The sequence below is a fragment of the Hyperolius riggenbachi genome, chromosome 8 (assembly GCF_040937935.1).
Source record: "Hyperolius riggenbachi isolate aHypRig1 chromosome 8, aHypRig1.pri, whole genome shotgun sequence".
NCBI classification, from domain to species: Eukaryota; Metazoa; Chordata; class Amphibia; order Anura; family Hyperoliidae; genus Hyperolius; species Hyperolius riggenbachi.
The window spans coordinates 289,962,570-289,975,610 of record NC_090653.1 but is presented as its reverse complement, the minus strand read 5'-3'; the positions used below and the strand labels follow the sequence as shown (position 1 = coordinate 289,975,610).

General features: G+C 46.2%; 1 protein-coding gene across 6 annotated transcripts in view; it reads right to left on the bottom strand.

Moving 5' to 3' along the window:
* Positions 1–13,041, bottom strand: part of RXRA (retinoid X receptor alpha) — a 312,302-nt gene that overhangs the window by 24,688 nt on the left and 274,573 nt on the right. For 5 of the 6 annotated variants that reach the window (XM_068249137.1, XM_068249140.1, XM_068249141.1 and 2 more), the window contains one exon: positions 9,107–9,163. The exons of the other annotated variant lie outside the window; for it this stretch is intronic. In XM_068249137.1, coding sequence (XP_068105238.1) covers positions 9,107–9,163 — 57 coding nt within the window. The remainder of the gene's footprint in view (positions 1–9,106; positions 9,164–13,041) is intronic. 6 annotated transcript variants of the gene reach the window in all.

Sequence of the window (13,041 nt, the reverse complement as noted above, 5' to 3'; positions counted from 1 at the left end):
GCCTGCCGCTGCGGGCTCATTGGCTGAAGAGGTGTAGAGTAGTGTCCAGACAGATCTGTAGCTCACCCCCCCCCCCCCTCTCAACAACAGTGCAACTCAATTACAAGAGCCCCTCCTCCAGTTTAAAACAATTTTCAGAATAACTAAAGGGAGAAGAATATGGAAGCTGCTGTATTTATTTCCTTTTAAACAATCCCAGTTAGAGAAGGCTTCCCAGCTCCCAACAACCCACATTATAAGGTTGTGAAATGGCTCAGGTCACAGATAACGTCCAGGGAACATCAGACGTCGTGACGATCCAGTGGACATCCGTGTGGAGGTAAAGTTTCAAGAATTTATATAGGAAACAAAAACGGCAATATCTAAGCGTAACCCGTTTATTTAGATAAAATCTCTTTAAAAGGTAAGAGATTTAAAAACAATAACTCACATACGGGGCCCATAAACAGGGAACCCCAGAAGATTAGCGCGCATGTAATGGTCAATCGTAGATCAATAGACAATGGTGCCGCCTGTTACCTTCGATTGACCATTACAGGGGCGCTAATCTTCTGGGGTTCTCAGTTTATGGGCCCCGTATGTGAGTTATCGTTTTTATATCTACTGCCTTTTAAAGAGATTTTATCTAAATAAACGGGTTACGCTTAGATATTGCCGTTTTTGTTTTCCTATATAAATTCCTGAAACTTTACCTCCATACGGATGTCCACTGGATCTTCACAACGTCTGATGCTCCCTGGACGTTATCTGTGACCTGAGCCATTTCACAACCTTATAATGTGGGTTGTTTGGAGCTGGGAAGCCTTTTCTAGTTTTGATGTTTGGCGGATATCTACCTCTGAGCATTTGATATATTGTGGTGAAGAATTTACCATTCCCTACATATAATGACTTTCTAAACCTGCGCTGACCTTTGATGTATGCCTGACTTCTGAACTTTTGGACATTGTTCTTCTCAGCGGCAGTTCCATTGTTCCTTGGCGCCGATATATTTGCTATTATAAATAATCCCAGTTGCCTGACAGCCCTGCTGATCTCTCTGGCTGCAGTAGTGTCTAAGTCACACACCTGAAAGAAGCATGCAGCTAATCTGGTCAGATCTGACAATGCCAGAAATGCCTGATCTGCTGCATGCTTGTTCAGGGGCTATGGCTAATAGTATTAGAGGCAGCCAGGCAACTGGTATTGCTTGAAAAGAGAAATAAATATGGCAGCCTCCATATTCCGCTCACTTCAGGTGTGCTTTAACCACTTGCCGACCGCACGCTTATACCGTGCGTCGGCAAAGTGGCAGCTGCAGGACCAGCGACGCAGTACTGCGTCGCCAGCTGCAGGCTGATTAATCAGGAAGCAGCCGCTCGCGCGAGCGGCTGCTTCCTGTCAAATCACGGCGGGGGGCTCCGTGAATAGCCTGCGGGCCGCCGATCGCGGCTCGCAGGCTAAATGTAAACACAAGCGGAAATAATCCGCTTTGTTTACATTGTACGGCGCTGCTGCGCAGCAGCGCCGTAAGGCAGATCGGCGATCCCCAGCCAATCAGCGGCCGGGGATCGCTGCCATGTGACAGGGGACGTCCTGTCACTGGCTGCACAGGACAGATAGCGTCCTGTGCAGCCCCGATCACCAGGGGGCCAGGTAGGAGAGGGGGGAAGCGGAATTTCGCCGCGGAGGGGGGCTTTGAGGTGCCCCCCTCCGCCAGCCACACGCAGGCAGGAGAGATCGGACCCCCCCAGCACATCATCCCCCTAGTGGGGAAAAAAGGGGGGTGATCTGATCTCTCTGCCTGGTGTTTGATCTGTGCTGGGGGCTGTAGAGCCCACCCAGCACAGATCACATAATTCAATGCTGGTCCTTAAGGGGGGGTAAAGGGTGGGTCCTCAAGTGGTTAAAGGGCAACTAAAGTGAGGCTCGTAGAGGCTCATAGTACCTATCACGTGCAATGCGTTATCACATAGCCAGGCCCATTTTTGGGCAAAACGCACACAAGTCTATAGGGCTGTACAGAAACGTACGCATCATGGCGTTTTGCAAGCTTTGCCACTGACGTTTATAAGTCTGCAGTGAACCTTTTTTTGTTTTCCCCTTTAGCAGCCAATTTATCTAGAGGCTTGCAAGTGCTCCAAGCCAATTTATTTTAGAACATTTTGTTTATCTTATTTGTTACATTTCCCTGCTTCTGATTAGTACTGCTGTAACGTGTATTTATGGCCACTTCTCACTAGGGGGCAGTGCGACACAATAACAGAGGACATCTGATTTCAGTTTCTATATTTTCTGCTAGCAGAGAGAGAGAGATCAAAGCATTCCAAGAATTTACAGCACAACGAGTTCTGCCGACTGAGGCCAAAAGCACTGCACTTCTCTCAAATTAGATTATTCCTTTGAAGCTGTTAATGGGTTAAAAAACTGCATTCTCAAACATATAAAGAAAATGGCACCACGACGCATGAAAAACGCACTGCGGCACACGGAAATAAGCATAGTTGGAATGCTTGCACACTACATGCGATTCCGATTTTTTTTTTTTTTTTTAAATATACGATCTGATTTTTGATACCGATTTAAAAAAAAAAAAAACAACTAAAAAAAAAAAAAACCGTGGCAGCATGCAGTACTTTTTTTTCCCTAAATTGGAATCAAAAATCGGATCGTATAAAAATCGGAATTGCATGTACTGTGCAAGAGGCCTTAAAGAGGCATTGTAGTGATTTATAGTACAACTAAATAAATCATTCAGGACACCCACTTTTACCGCAATTTCCCCAGTTTCAGCAGCAGAAACCATTCCTATACCTATATATTGCTGTATATTGGTATGAAGCTCCGCCCTCCCAGTGATGTCATAACCTATGCTGATTAGCTGCACGGAATTCACCCCTCAGAAGATTCAGTATATTTTCTCCTGGCTTTAGAACTCTCAGTAAACAAACATTTGGCAGAGCTGCGCCTGACGGGGCTAAAGATGTTGCCACCTGGTATAAAGCTGGACGAGGAAATTATTTACAATGGGGAAAACACTGACTAAACACTTTATAAAATAATATTGTAAAAATGGAAAAAAAAACAAAAACACATTTTATTTATTATGTTATTTTCACTACAGGCCCTCTTTAAAACAAACCCGAGGTGAAAATAAACTTATGGGATAATGAATTATAGGTGTAGTACAGCTAAGAAATAGGGCATATGTAGCAAAGAGAAGAGTCTCATATTGTTTCCAGTACAGGAAGAGTTAGGAAACTCCAGTTATTTATGCAAAAGAGCTTCTCTGAGCTCTTCCATCCACTGGGTGGAAAACAGTCCCGTTTTCTAAAGCACTTAAAGGGGAACTGCAGTAGTGTCTGAATAACACCAGAAACAAGCATGCAGCTAGTCTTGTCAGATCTGATTGATCTGCTGCATGCTTGTTCAGGGGCTATGGCTAATAGTATTAGAGGCAGAGGATCAGCAGGGCTGCCAGGCAACTGGCATTGCTTAAAAGGAAATAAACATGGCAGCCTCCATATACCTCTCTCTTCAGTTCCCCTTAAAGGGGCCCATACACCCAACGATTTTCCCGCCGATATACGGCCGATTCGATCACAGTGATCGAATCGGCTGTGAAGTCGCCGCAAACACCGCTGATGTCCGAAATCGATCGTTCCAGTCCATCCGTCCGTGCGGAAGATTTCTCTCGATCGCCGGCGGGTCGGGAGTGCGTCGATAGCGGCGCTCGAATGCCCGATGACCGACGCAATGCAGCGGGTATATATTACCTGTTCCGGCCGGCGCGAGTCCCCTGGTCCTCGCTGTCTTCTTTCCGCGCTGGGTTCTGGACCGGCTGCTGCTACACAGAACTTCCTGTCCCAGCAGGAAGTTTAAACAGTAGAGCACCCTCTATTGTTTAAACTTCCCCTGGACAGGAAGTTCAGTAGCTGCAGGAACGGTCTGGAACCCCGAGCGGAGAAGAAGGCAGCTGGGACCAGGGGACTCGCGCCGGCCGGAACAGGTAATGTAATGGGGGGGGGGGGGGGGGTGGCGGCTGCAGCGGCAGCTCCACAGATCGTGATCGGTTTCAGGCTGAAATCGGTTCACAATCTGTGTGCAGTAAAGGCAGCCATACGATCCCTCTCTGATCAGATTCGATCAGAGAGGGATCTATCTGTTGGTCGAATCTGATGGCAAATTGATCAGTGTATGGCAACCTTTAAACAGCCAAGAAACAGTGAGAGACGGCTTGAGATAAGGTTGTACCACAGGAAATTTAAAGGGTCACTATTTCTGCTTTGTTTTATAGCTTAAAATACAGAGTGGGGTTTTTAAAATTTCAACTGTAACAGCATCATGAAATGTAAACAAAAAAACAAACTATATAGCTGAAAATAAAAATATGACACTTTTCTTTGCTGCTAAAGTTCTATTCATTATCTGCACTACACATATAATTCTTTACAAGTTTTTTTTCTCTACAGTTCCTGTAAGTATGAGTAACGACCACTTGAACGTGGATGAGTAACAGGACAGTTTTGGAGACTTAGGGCAGATTTTGCAGCGTTGCAGGTCACTAGCCCGCTGTCACGATGTCACTCTGGTGACGCAGAGAAGCCGCAGCGTACAAAACGAGCGCTCAGCATTATTCTCCACGTCTTCTGCAGCTCCCAGGACCGCCCTCGCCGAGCACCAGAGAGACTGCGGCCGCCGGCCAACCGCAAGAGAAGCCAAACCACTTCCAGTTTCTCTCCTCCACTTCCTCTGCCCGTCACGCAGGACAGTCACGGGCCGATGGCCTGAAATAAGCGGATGAGTCGTCTGTGACATCAGCAGGCCATGTGACCAATCACTGGCCTTATGTGACGGTTCACTCAGCAGCCTGCGGCCGATTCGGACGTTTATAAAACCATGTGGGACGAGTTCAGAGTCTGGAGCGACACAAACAACTCAGCCAAAGCAACTTCCCCAAATTCCCAGCTTTTTACTCTTCATCTCGCGGCTCTCCTCAAAGCAAAATTAAAGGGGAACTCTAGATAAATACCAATAACTTCTTTAAAATGTCCTACCTTGAGGCGATGTGCCTGGATTTATGTGTTATTTGTTCTTGTTACTGACCCCCTGTGGCCAGGGTTTAATCCAGAGCACTCCCTCCTTCCCCTGTCTGTGACCACTGTCAGTATGCACACAGCTTATGCTGGCGTGTCATTGGTGGACATGGATATACTGTATTAACTCACTTGTGCGTCCCAGGAGAGGACGTCAGGATGTGTGCTCCTAATCCCTAGATAGGTTTGATGCAATGAATGTGTTTGCATGTCTGCACTATGCATGTTACAGGGCCAGAGTTAGGACACCTATGTTTACCTGGGTACCTCTGCCGGGTGTAGGAGGAATACGCAGGAGAATGCATTCTTTTGTAACTTAGCTGTAGGGACAGCAGTGGCGCTTGGATGATCGATTCCTGTGAATGCATTTGTATGAATATTTACATGCGAGTGTGCGAAGGGTTAACTGCATTTGCCATTTTTATGGCCACACCCCCTTTAGTACCTCCCTAATAAAGGATTTAAGCATCCTAACCTGGTTTTGTGTTTTTTTTTCTACCGCAGCGTGGCAGGGGTGTGCAACTCCTAAGAGCAGCTGAACACAAATATAGGAAATTAAATGGGAAAAATGTGCGCAGTATTTGTCAAAGAGGACCTGCTGTGAAAATAATGTAATGAATACAATTATTTTTGCTATCCCAATACTGTATTCATTTAAAGAGACCCTGTACTGAAAGAACGTCCCCTGGGGGGTGCTCACCTCGATAGGGGGAAGTCTCAGGGTCCCACTGAGGCTTCCCCCTCCCCTGTAGCTGCAGGCAGTCCAGTGCTGGCTCCCCCGAAGCGTCTGGCAATCCTGGCTCAACAAGCCTGACCAGCTACATTTATTGACCTTTCCTGGCTCCAGCAGGTGGCGCTGTTGCGGCTCTCAGAATGGAGATAGGCGGAAATAGCCGATCTCCGTCAGGTCCGCTCTACTATGCAGGTGCAGGAGACTTGCAGGAGACTTGCGCCTGCACAGTAGAGCGGCCCGACAGCGATCGGCTATTTCTGCCTATCTCTGAGCGGAGAGCCGATACTGCGCCTGCGCTGGAGCCGGGAAGGTAAATATTTACATCCCTGCGGTTCGGAGGGGCACAGCGAGACCGCCGGGGGACACAGGAGGACAGGGGAATCCTCAATAGGATCCGGAGGCTTCCCCCCACCCGAGGAGAGTACCCCCCCAGGGGATGTTTTTTTAGTTACAGGTTTTCTTTAAACATTATTAAGTCAGTGTTTGCCCACAGTAAAATCTTTCCTTACCCAGATTTACACTCTGTCAAACATTCTGCTGAGATCGCCTGACGGGACTAAAGATGTAGCCACCTGTGATAAATTTCAGAGTTCTAAAGCCAGTAGAAAATATACCTGGTCTCCCAGAATGCTCTGGGAGTAGAATTATGCATAGCTAAACAGCCTAGGCTAAGCATCACTAGGGGCGGGGCTACATACCAATAAACACCAATAGATAGATCTAGGAAGAGTTTATGATGCTGAAACCAGGAAATAATTTACTGTATTCTATTATATGTCACTACAGTTCCTCTTTAAACTGGTTTACTCCGGGGAAACACCTGAACGCACAGACCACGGAGGAGGCGGGGCTCAGGAAAACGAGTTACGTGTGCAGTGTGGGCTCTCATTGGTTCATGCGGAGGAGGCGTGTCTGCAGAAGGTAGCCAGGGCCATTAACTGCTAAAACCGACCCAAACTAGAGGCCCGACAGTCACCCCTCAGCCAGAGGAACCGGATAGACCGGTGATATTTATAGAAGAATGCAGAGATCTGTGACAGCAGCTCTGATAAGAGCAGAACATGGAAATATCACACAACTGTCTGTCATGCTTCCTACCAGGAGCACAAACCCTCCAGGCCTGCAGATCCATAGCGCTGTACAGAGGAGCTTACACTCTAATGCCCTAATTTACATTTATGTAGCTCCGACATATTCCACAGCGCTGTACAGAGGAGCTTACACTCTAATGCCCTAATATACATTTATGTAGCTCCGACCTATTCCACAGCGCTGTAGAGAAGAGCTTACACTCTAATGCCCTAACATACATCTATATAGCTCTGACATATTCCACAGCGCTGTACAGAGGAGCTTACACTCTAATGCCCTAATATACATTTATGTAGCTCCGACCTATTCCACAGCGCTGTAGAGAAGAGCTTACACTCTAATGCCCTAACATACATCTATATAGCTCTGACATATTCCACAGCGCTGTACAGAGGAGCTTACACTCTAATGCCCTAATATACATTTATATAGCTCTGACATATACCACAGCGCTGTTCAGAGATCACTGATCCATTCCCATCAGTCTCTGCACCAGAGGAGCTTACACTCTAATGTCCTCACCACAGTCACACACTATTATTATTATACATTTATATAGCTCTGACATATTCCACAGCGCTGTACAGAGATCACTGATCCATTCCCATTAGTCTCTGCACCAGAGGAGCTTACACTCTAATGTCCTCACCACAGTCACACACTATTATTATTATACATTTATATAGCTCTGACATATACCACAGCACTGTACAGAGCTCACTGATCCATTCCCATCAGTCTCTGCACCAGAGGAGCTTACACTCTAATGTCCTCACCACAGTCACACACTATTATTATACATTTATATAGCTCTGACATATTCCACAGCGCTGTACAGAGATCACTGATCCATTCCCATCGGTCTCTGCACCAGAGGAGCTTACACTCTAATGTCCTCACCACAGTCACACACTATTATTATTATACATTTATATAGCTCTGACATATACCACAGCGCTGTACAGAGATCACTGACCCATTCCCATCAGTCTCTGCACCAGAGGAGCTTACACTCTAATGTCCTTACCAGTCACACACTATTATTATTATACATTTATATAGCTCTGACATATACCACAGCGCTGTACAGAGATCACTGATCCATTCCCATCAGTCTCTGCACCAGAGGAGCTTACACTCTAATGTCCTCACCACAGTCACACACTATTATTATTATACATTTATATAGCTCTGACATATACCACAGCGCTGTACAGAGATCACTGATCCATTCCCATCAGTCTCTGCACCAGAGGAGCTTACACTCTAATGTCCTCACCACAGTCACACACTATTATTATTATACATTTATCTCACTAGTGTGAGAAATTACAAATCTCTATAAAATGTATGTGTGGAGCACAAAACTTTAACAGGACACTAAAATGGGGTGGGGTCTATAACAGAACTCTAATTGATGGGGGATGGTGGGATTCTGTGAGGGAGGAGCTAGGAGGTGGGTGGGGCAGCACTGCACTATAAGGACTGAGGAAGAAACTAATGTGGTAATAAGACGGGCAGTCTGAAAGGGCGGAGCATGTAGCGGGGTGGAACAGAGTTGCTAATGAGGAAAGTATAGGGAGGAGACAAACTGTGTGTGTAAGTGAGGGGGAGGTATTTCTTTTACTCCAATGGCGCACTAAAATTGAGGGCGGGGCATATCCACTAACATTGTGTTACAATGACAGGAACAATTTCTTTTCTCTGTACATAAAATTAAGGATTGTCTACAAGATGCTGAAAAAAATTCTGAATTTATGGAGATTTTATGCTGATTTTACTACACCTGGAAATAGACCAATCAAATGCAACAACTGCAAAGTTCCACTCCCAAGCTTCATAAAATTAGCATAACATTTGCATAAACTCAGATTAATTAGTACCTCACTGACCACAGCGGAAACTCGACGTGAAAATCACAACCTGCCAGGCAAAGTGTTCATTTGAAAGACTACCCATGTGATCATAGAAAAGGGCAGGACTTTCTGATAAACTCCACCCCCTGTAGCAGAGCTTATGCAGCATTACAGCATGGGAATAGGCCTCCTAAACAGATGCTAGGAGTAGATTCAGGTACAGGGAGTGATAGTATGACACCCTGCAGGAAATGTGGGGCAAAGGACTGGCTACTTCCCCCAGGTGAGGTAGAATCCCCCTTTAAGGTGACCACATTAGTGACATCAGATGTAAAGTTTCTAAAAGATACCTTTTTCCGGCCGATAGGGACGATCTCTCGCGGTCGGGGATGGATGTTGCTCCATCCCTGCAATACAGTAAAACGTACAACCATTATTGCACCTCCTCCGCTGACGCAACGTAACAAGTCATCAGCTTTACATACAGAATGATCATGTGATCAGCGGCCACCTGTGACATCATAATTGCAGGACATCAGCAGCTGCCTCTGACATCGACATCATCATTACTGGACATCAACGGCTGCCTGTGACTTCACTGCATGACATCAGTGACCACCTAACACAATACATGATATATACAAAAATTACAGAAGAGGCAGACAGACCGCATGATGACAATTTAGTGATATCTTATTTATTATCAGGACAAATATATTTATATAACTTCTTCCCAAAACAAATATTGCCCAAATCTTTTTTTTATCAGTCACCCCTGCTCCTCCCCTTTTCTCTCATTTCTGCGGCGACTCCTTGTTCTATCAGCGTCAGTCACCCCTGCTCCTCCCCTTCTCTCTCATTCCTGTGGCCTCTCCTTATTCTATCAGCGTCAGTTACCCCTGCTCCTCCCCTTCCCTCTCATTCATGCGGCCCCTCATTCTATCAGTGTCAGTCACCCCTGCTCCTCCCCTTCTCTCATTCCTGCAGCTCCTCCTCCTATCAGTGTCAGTCACCCCTGCTCCTCCCCTTCTCTCCGATTCCTGCAGCCCCTCCTTGTTCTATCAGCGTCAGTCACCCCTGCTCCTCCCCTTCCCTCTCATTCCTGCAGCCCCTCCTTGTTCAATCAGTGTCAGTCACCCCTGCTCCTCCCCTTCTCTCATTCCTGCAGCTCCTCCTCCTATCAGTGTCAGTCACCCCTGCTCCTCCCCTTCTCTCCGATTCCTGCAGCCCCTCCTTGTTCTATCAGCGTCAGTCACCCCTGCTCCTCCCCTTCCCTCATTCCTGCAGCCCCTCCTTGTTCAATCAGCGTCAGTCACCTCTGCTCCTCCCCTTCTCTCTAATTCCTGTGGCCCCCTCCTTGTTCTATCAGTGTCAGTCACCCCTGCTCCTCCCCTTCTCTATGATTCCTGCAGCCCCTCCTTGCTCTATCAACGTCAGTCGCCTCAGCTCCTCCCTTTCTCTTCTTTAGTATGCTGTATGCACCTGTCTCCTCCACTGCTAGCTATGTAATACTACATAGTATGTGTATGCAAATCGCATGGGACAACCACTACAACGTACGGACGCATTGTGCAGATTGTGTAGTTGTAGCAGCAGAGGACGGTTCAATCGTGGTAAGGGAAAATATACAGCTTTTTACAGATATTTGATGTGTCAATCATCCATGCATTCCAACTTTTTAAAATTTTTATTGTATTTTTTGCAAATGATATTTTATAATCTGAATGCCACCCAGGCCCGCTCAGCCACAAATGCCCGTTTCCTAAATTCCCGCCAGACCGTGGCGATACAACAACTGCAGCCGCCCCGCCGGGAAAGTTCCAGCGATGAAATACGATATTGAATCCTTAAATCTGATATGGAATATCTGCGCTGGCTGCCAGACACGTTACGCCTGACTTTCATGGCTCTGTAAGCGCGATCTGCGCAGACCTTTCTCCCGGCCGCAGCCCCCCAGTCTGGGGTCTCTGGCCGTGCAGCTGTCTTGTCTCCTTCCGCTACGCACTTTTATGTTGCAGATCTTTCCTGGTGTAAGCCACGTCTAATCCTCCCCTCTCACACACGCAATCTGGAGAGGAACCAAATGTTCTCGCAGGTCCTGGTGAGCGTACGTCTGCCGCCACCCGCCAAAACACAGAACTCTTAACTTTCAGGAGCAAAAATGGATTCTAAGAACTTATTCATGAATGGCAACACAGCATTTTCTGCTAAACTTTTGTAGGTCTTTAAAGTGGGCCTGAACTCCTGCACAGGACAGAAGGAAAACAGAGAAATGCACCCTGTATGTATTTAGACAGTTCAGCCTGTCTAATCCACCCTCCTCTGTGACTAATCACAACCATAATTTGATCTCTCAGCTGTCAGCTGGCTGCCTGGGCAGAGCAGCTACTTTGTAAACAAAGGATGTTAACCCTATGTCTGCTTCCATGAAAGCAGGAAGTAGACACACTGCAGGATTTGTATCAGCTGTAACAAAGAAATGTTTTTTTATTTAAAGGTTACTATGCTGTTTCTAATCTTCGAGAACAGAGAGGATCAGATTTTTATGATCGAATTGTACAGAAAACCACGCAGTATGTGGTCTATCTCGCTTTCCTATACTGTTCTCTGGTGTCAAGTGGACCCCTCCCTCCACTATACAGTTCCCTGGTGTCTATTCCCCCCCTCCCTCTCCTATACAGTTCCCTGATGTCTAGTGGCCCCTATCTCTATACAGTTCCCTGGTGTCTAGTGGCCCCCCTCCCTCTCCTATACAGTTCCCTGGGAAAACTACTTGCAGCTCAAATTTGATAGCATTCTTCAACTGTCAAATATATGTTTGTGGTTCCTTTCACGCTATATTTTGCATTTTTGCTCGATGCAGAAACGCATTACAACTGACAGTCCGTATATATTAACGCAAGTTAGAAGGTTCTTCATGGTTACAGCGTTTTTTGTGAGTGTGGGGGAAATAAAATGTCAGTACTTTTTTTTTTTGCACACCCGTCCGGTTTGTATCAACTGCATTATATAGTTGTAACACTTACGTATGCGTGCAAAAAAAAAAAACATGGTTTAAGCGTGAAAGAGGCGAATTTATTTTTTCTACTTTTGTTTTTTTCGTTTATAACAGTTTGGTTTCTACTGAGAAAATTTGAGTCTAAACAGAAACAAGCAAAAAAAACCCTGAGAAAACAAAAGGTGCGCTTTACTTCCTGTACCACGGCTACGCACCACGGTAAAAAAACGACCTGTAACATTCTGTTATTAAACAAAAATAAACAAAAACAAGCTTCGTAAATATTTTAACTGTCACAAATAGTTCATGTATAATAAATACTGGTACAAAGACAGCGCAGGAAACACAAAAAGCCGCAAAACAGTTTTGCTTTGAGAAAACACGAGAGACAGCTCAGTGTGGTTAAAGTTCACGGTCTGCGATTGTTGCGCCGAACGCACGGCGGTGATTACGCACTGAATGTACGCTTTACAAAGCCAGCCAGAAACAGCGGCGGATAGAGTCAACAAAAATCATCTTGCAAAACGCATTTTTCACAAACCTAGCCTGCCATTGCGTGGGAGGTATTTGCAGCTAGTAGTGATGCGCAAACATTTCACATAATCGTACATTCGCATCATGATTTGCAATTACCATGCAAAATTTCAGTGTATATTTTTTAATAATTTAATTTGTAAACGTAATCAGGAAGTGTAATTTTGCGTTATTTCTTCAATAGGACCTCTTTGCATCTCTTAAATACCTGAAGACCGCTCCACGTCCATGGGCATGGCGGCAGCCCCAGGACCGCCTAACGCCGATTGGCGTCAGGTCCTGGAGCCGGCTACTGAAGGAGATCACATGCAGGGTGCGCACGCATCTCCTTCTCAGGGGGCGGAGCTCCGCCTCGCCTTCAGTCTCCGAGGGGCTATTGCCGCTCGGGAGACTGTTAGACGGCATGATCGCCATCTGTTTACATAGTACATCGCTGCGATCAGCAGCAACGCTGTACTGGGGACAGAGAGCGATCGGCTCTCATAGGCAGAAGCCTATGACAGCCGATCGCGTGATTGGCCGGCTGGGGGAAAGATGGAATTTCTGACAAAAAAAAACCACACACACAAAATTAGTAAAAAAAGTACAAAAACTTTAACAAATATTTATTTAAAAAAAACACATAAACACAAGGGGGAGGGGCGATCAGACCCCACCAACAGAGAGCTCTGTTGGTGGGAAGAAGGGGGGGGGGGATAACTTGTGTGCTGAGTTGTGCGGCCCTGCAGCAAGGCCTTAAAGCTGCAGTGGCCA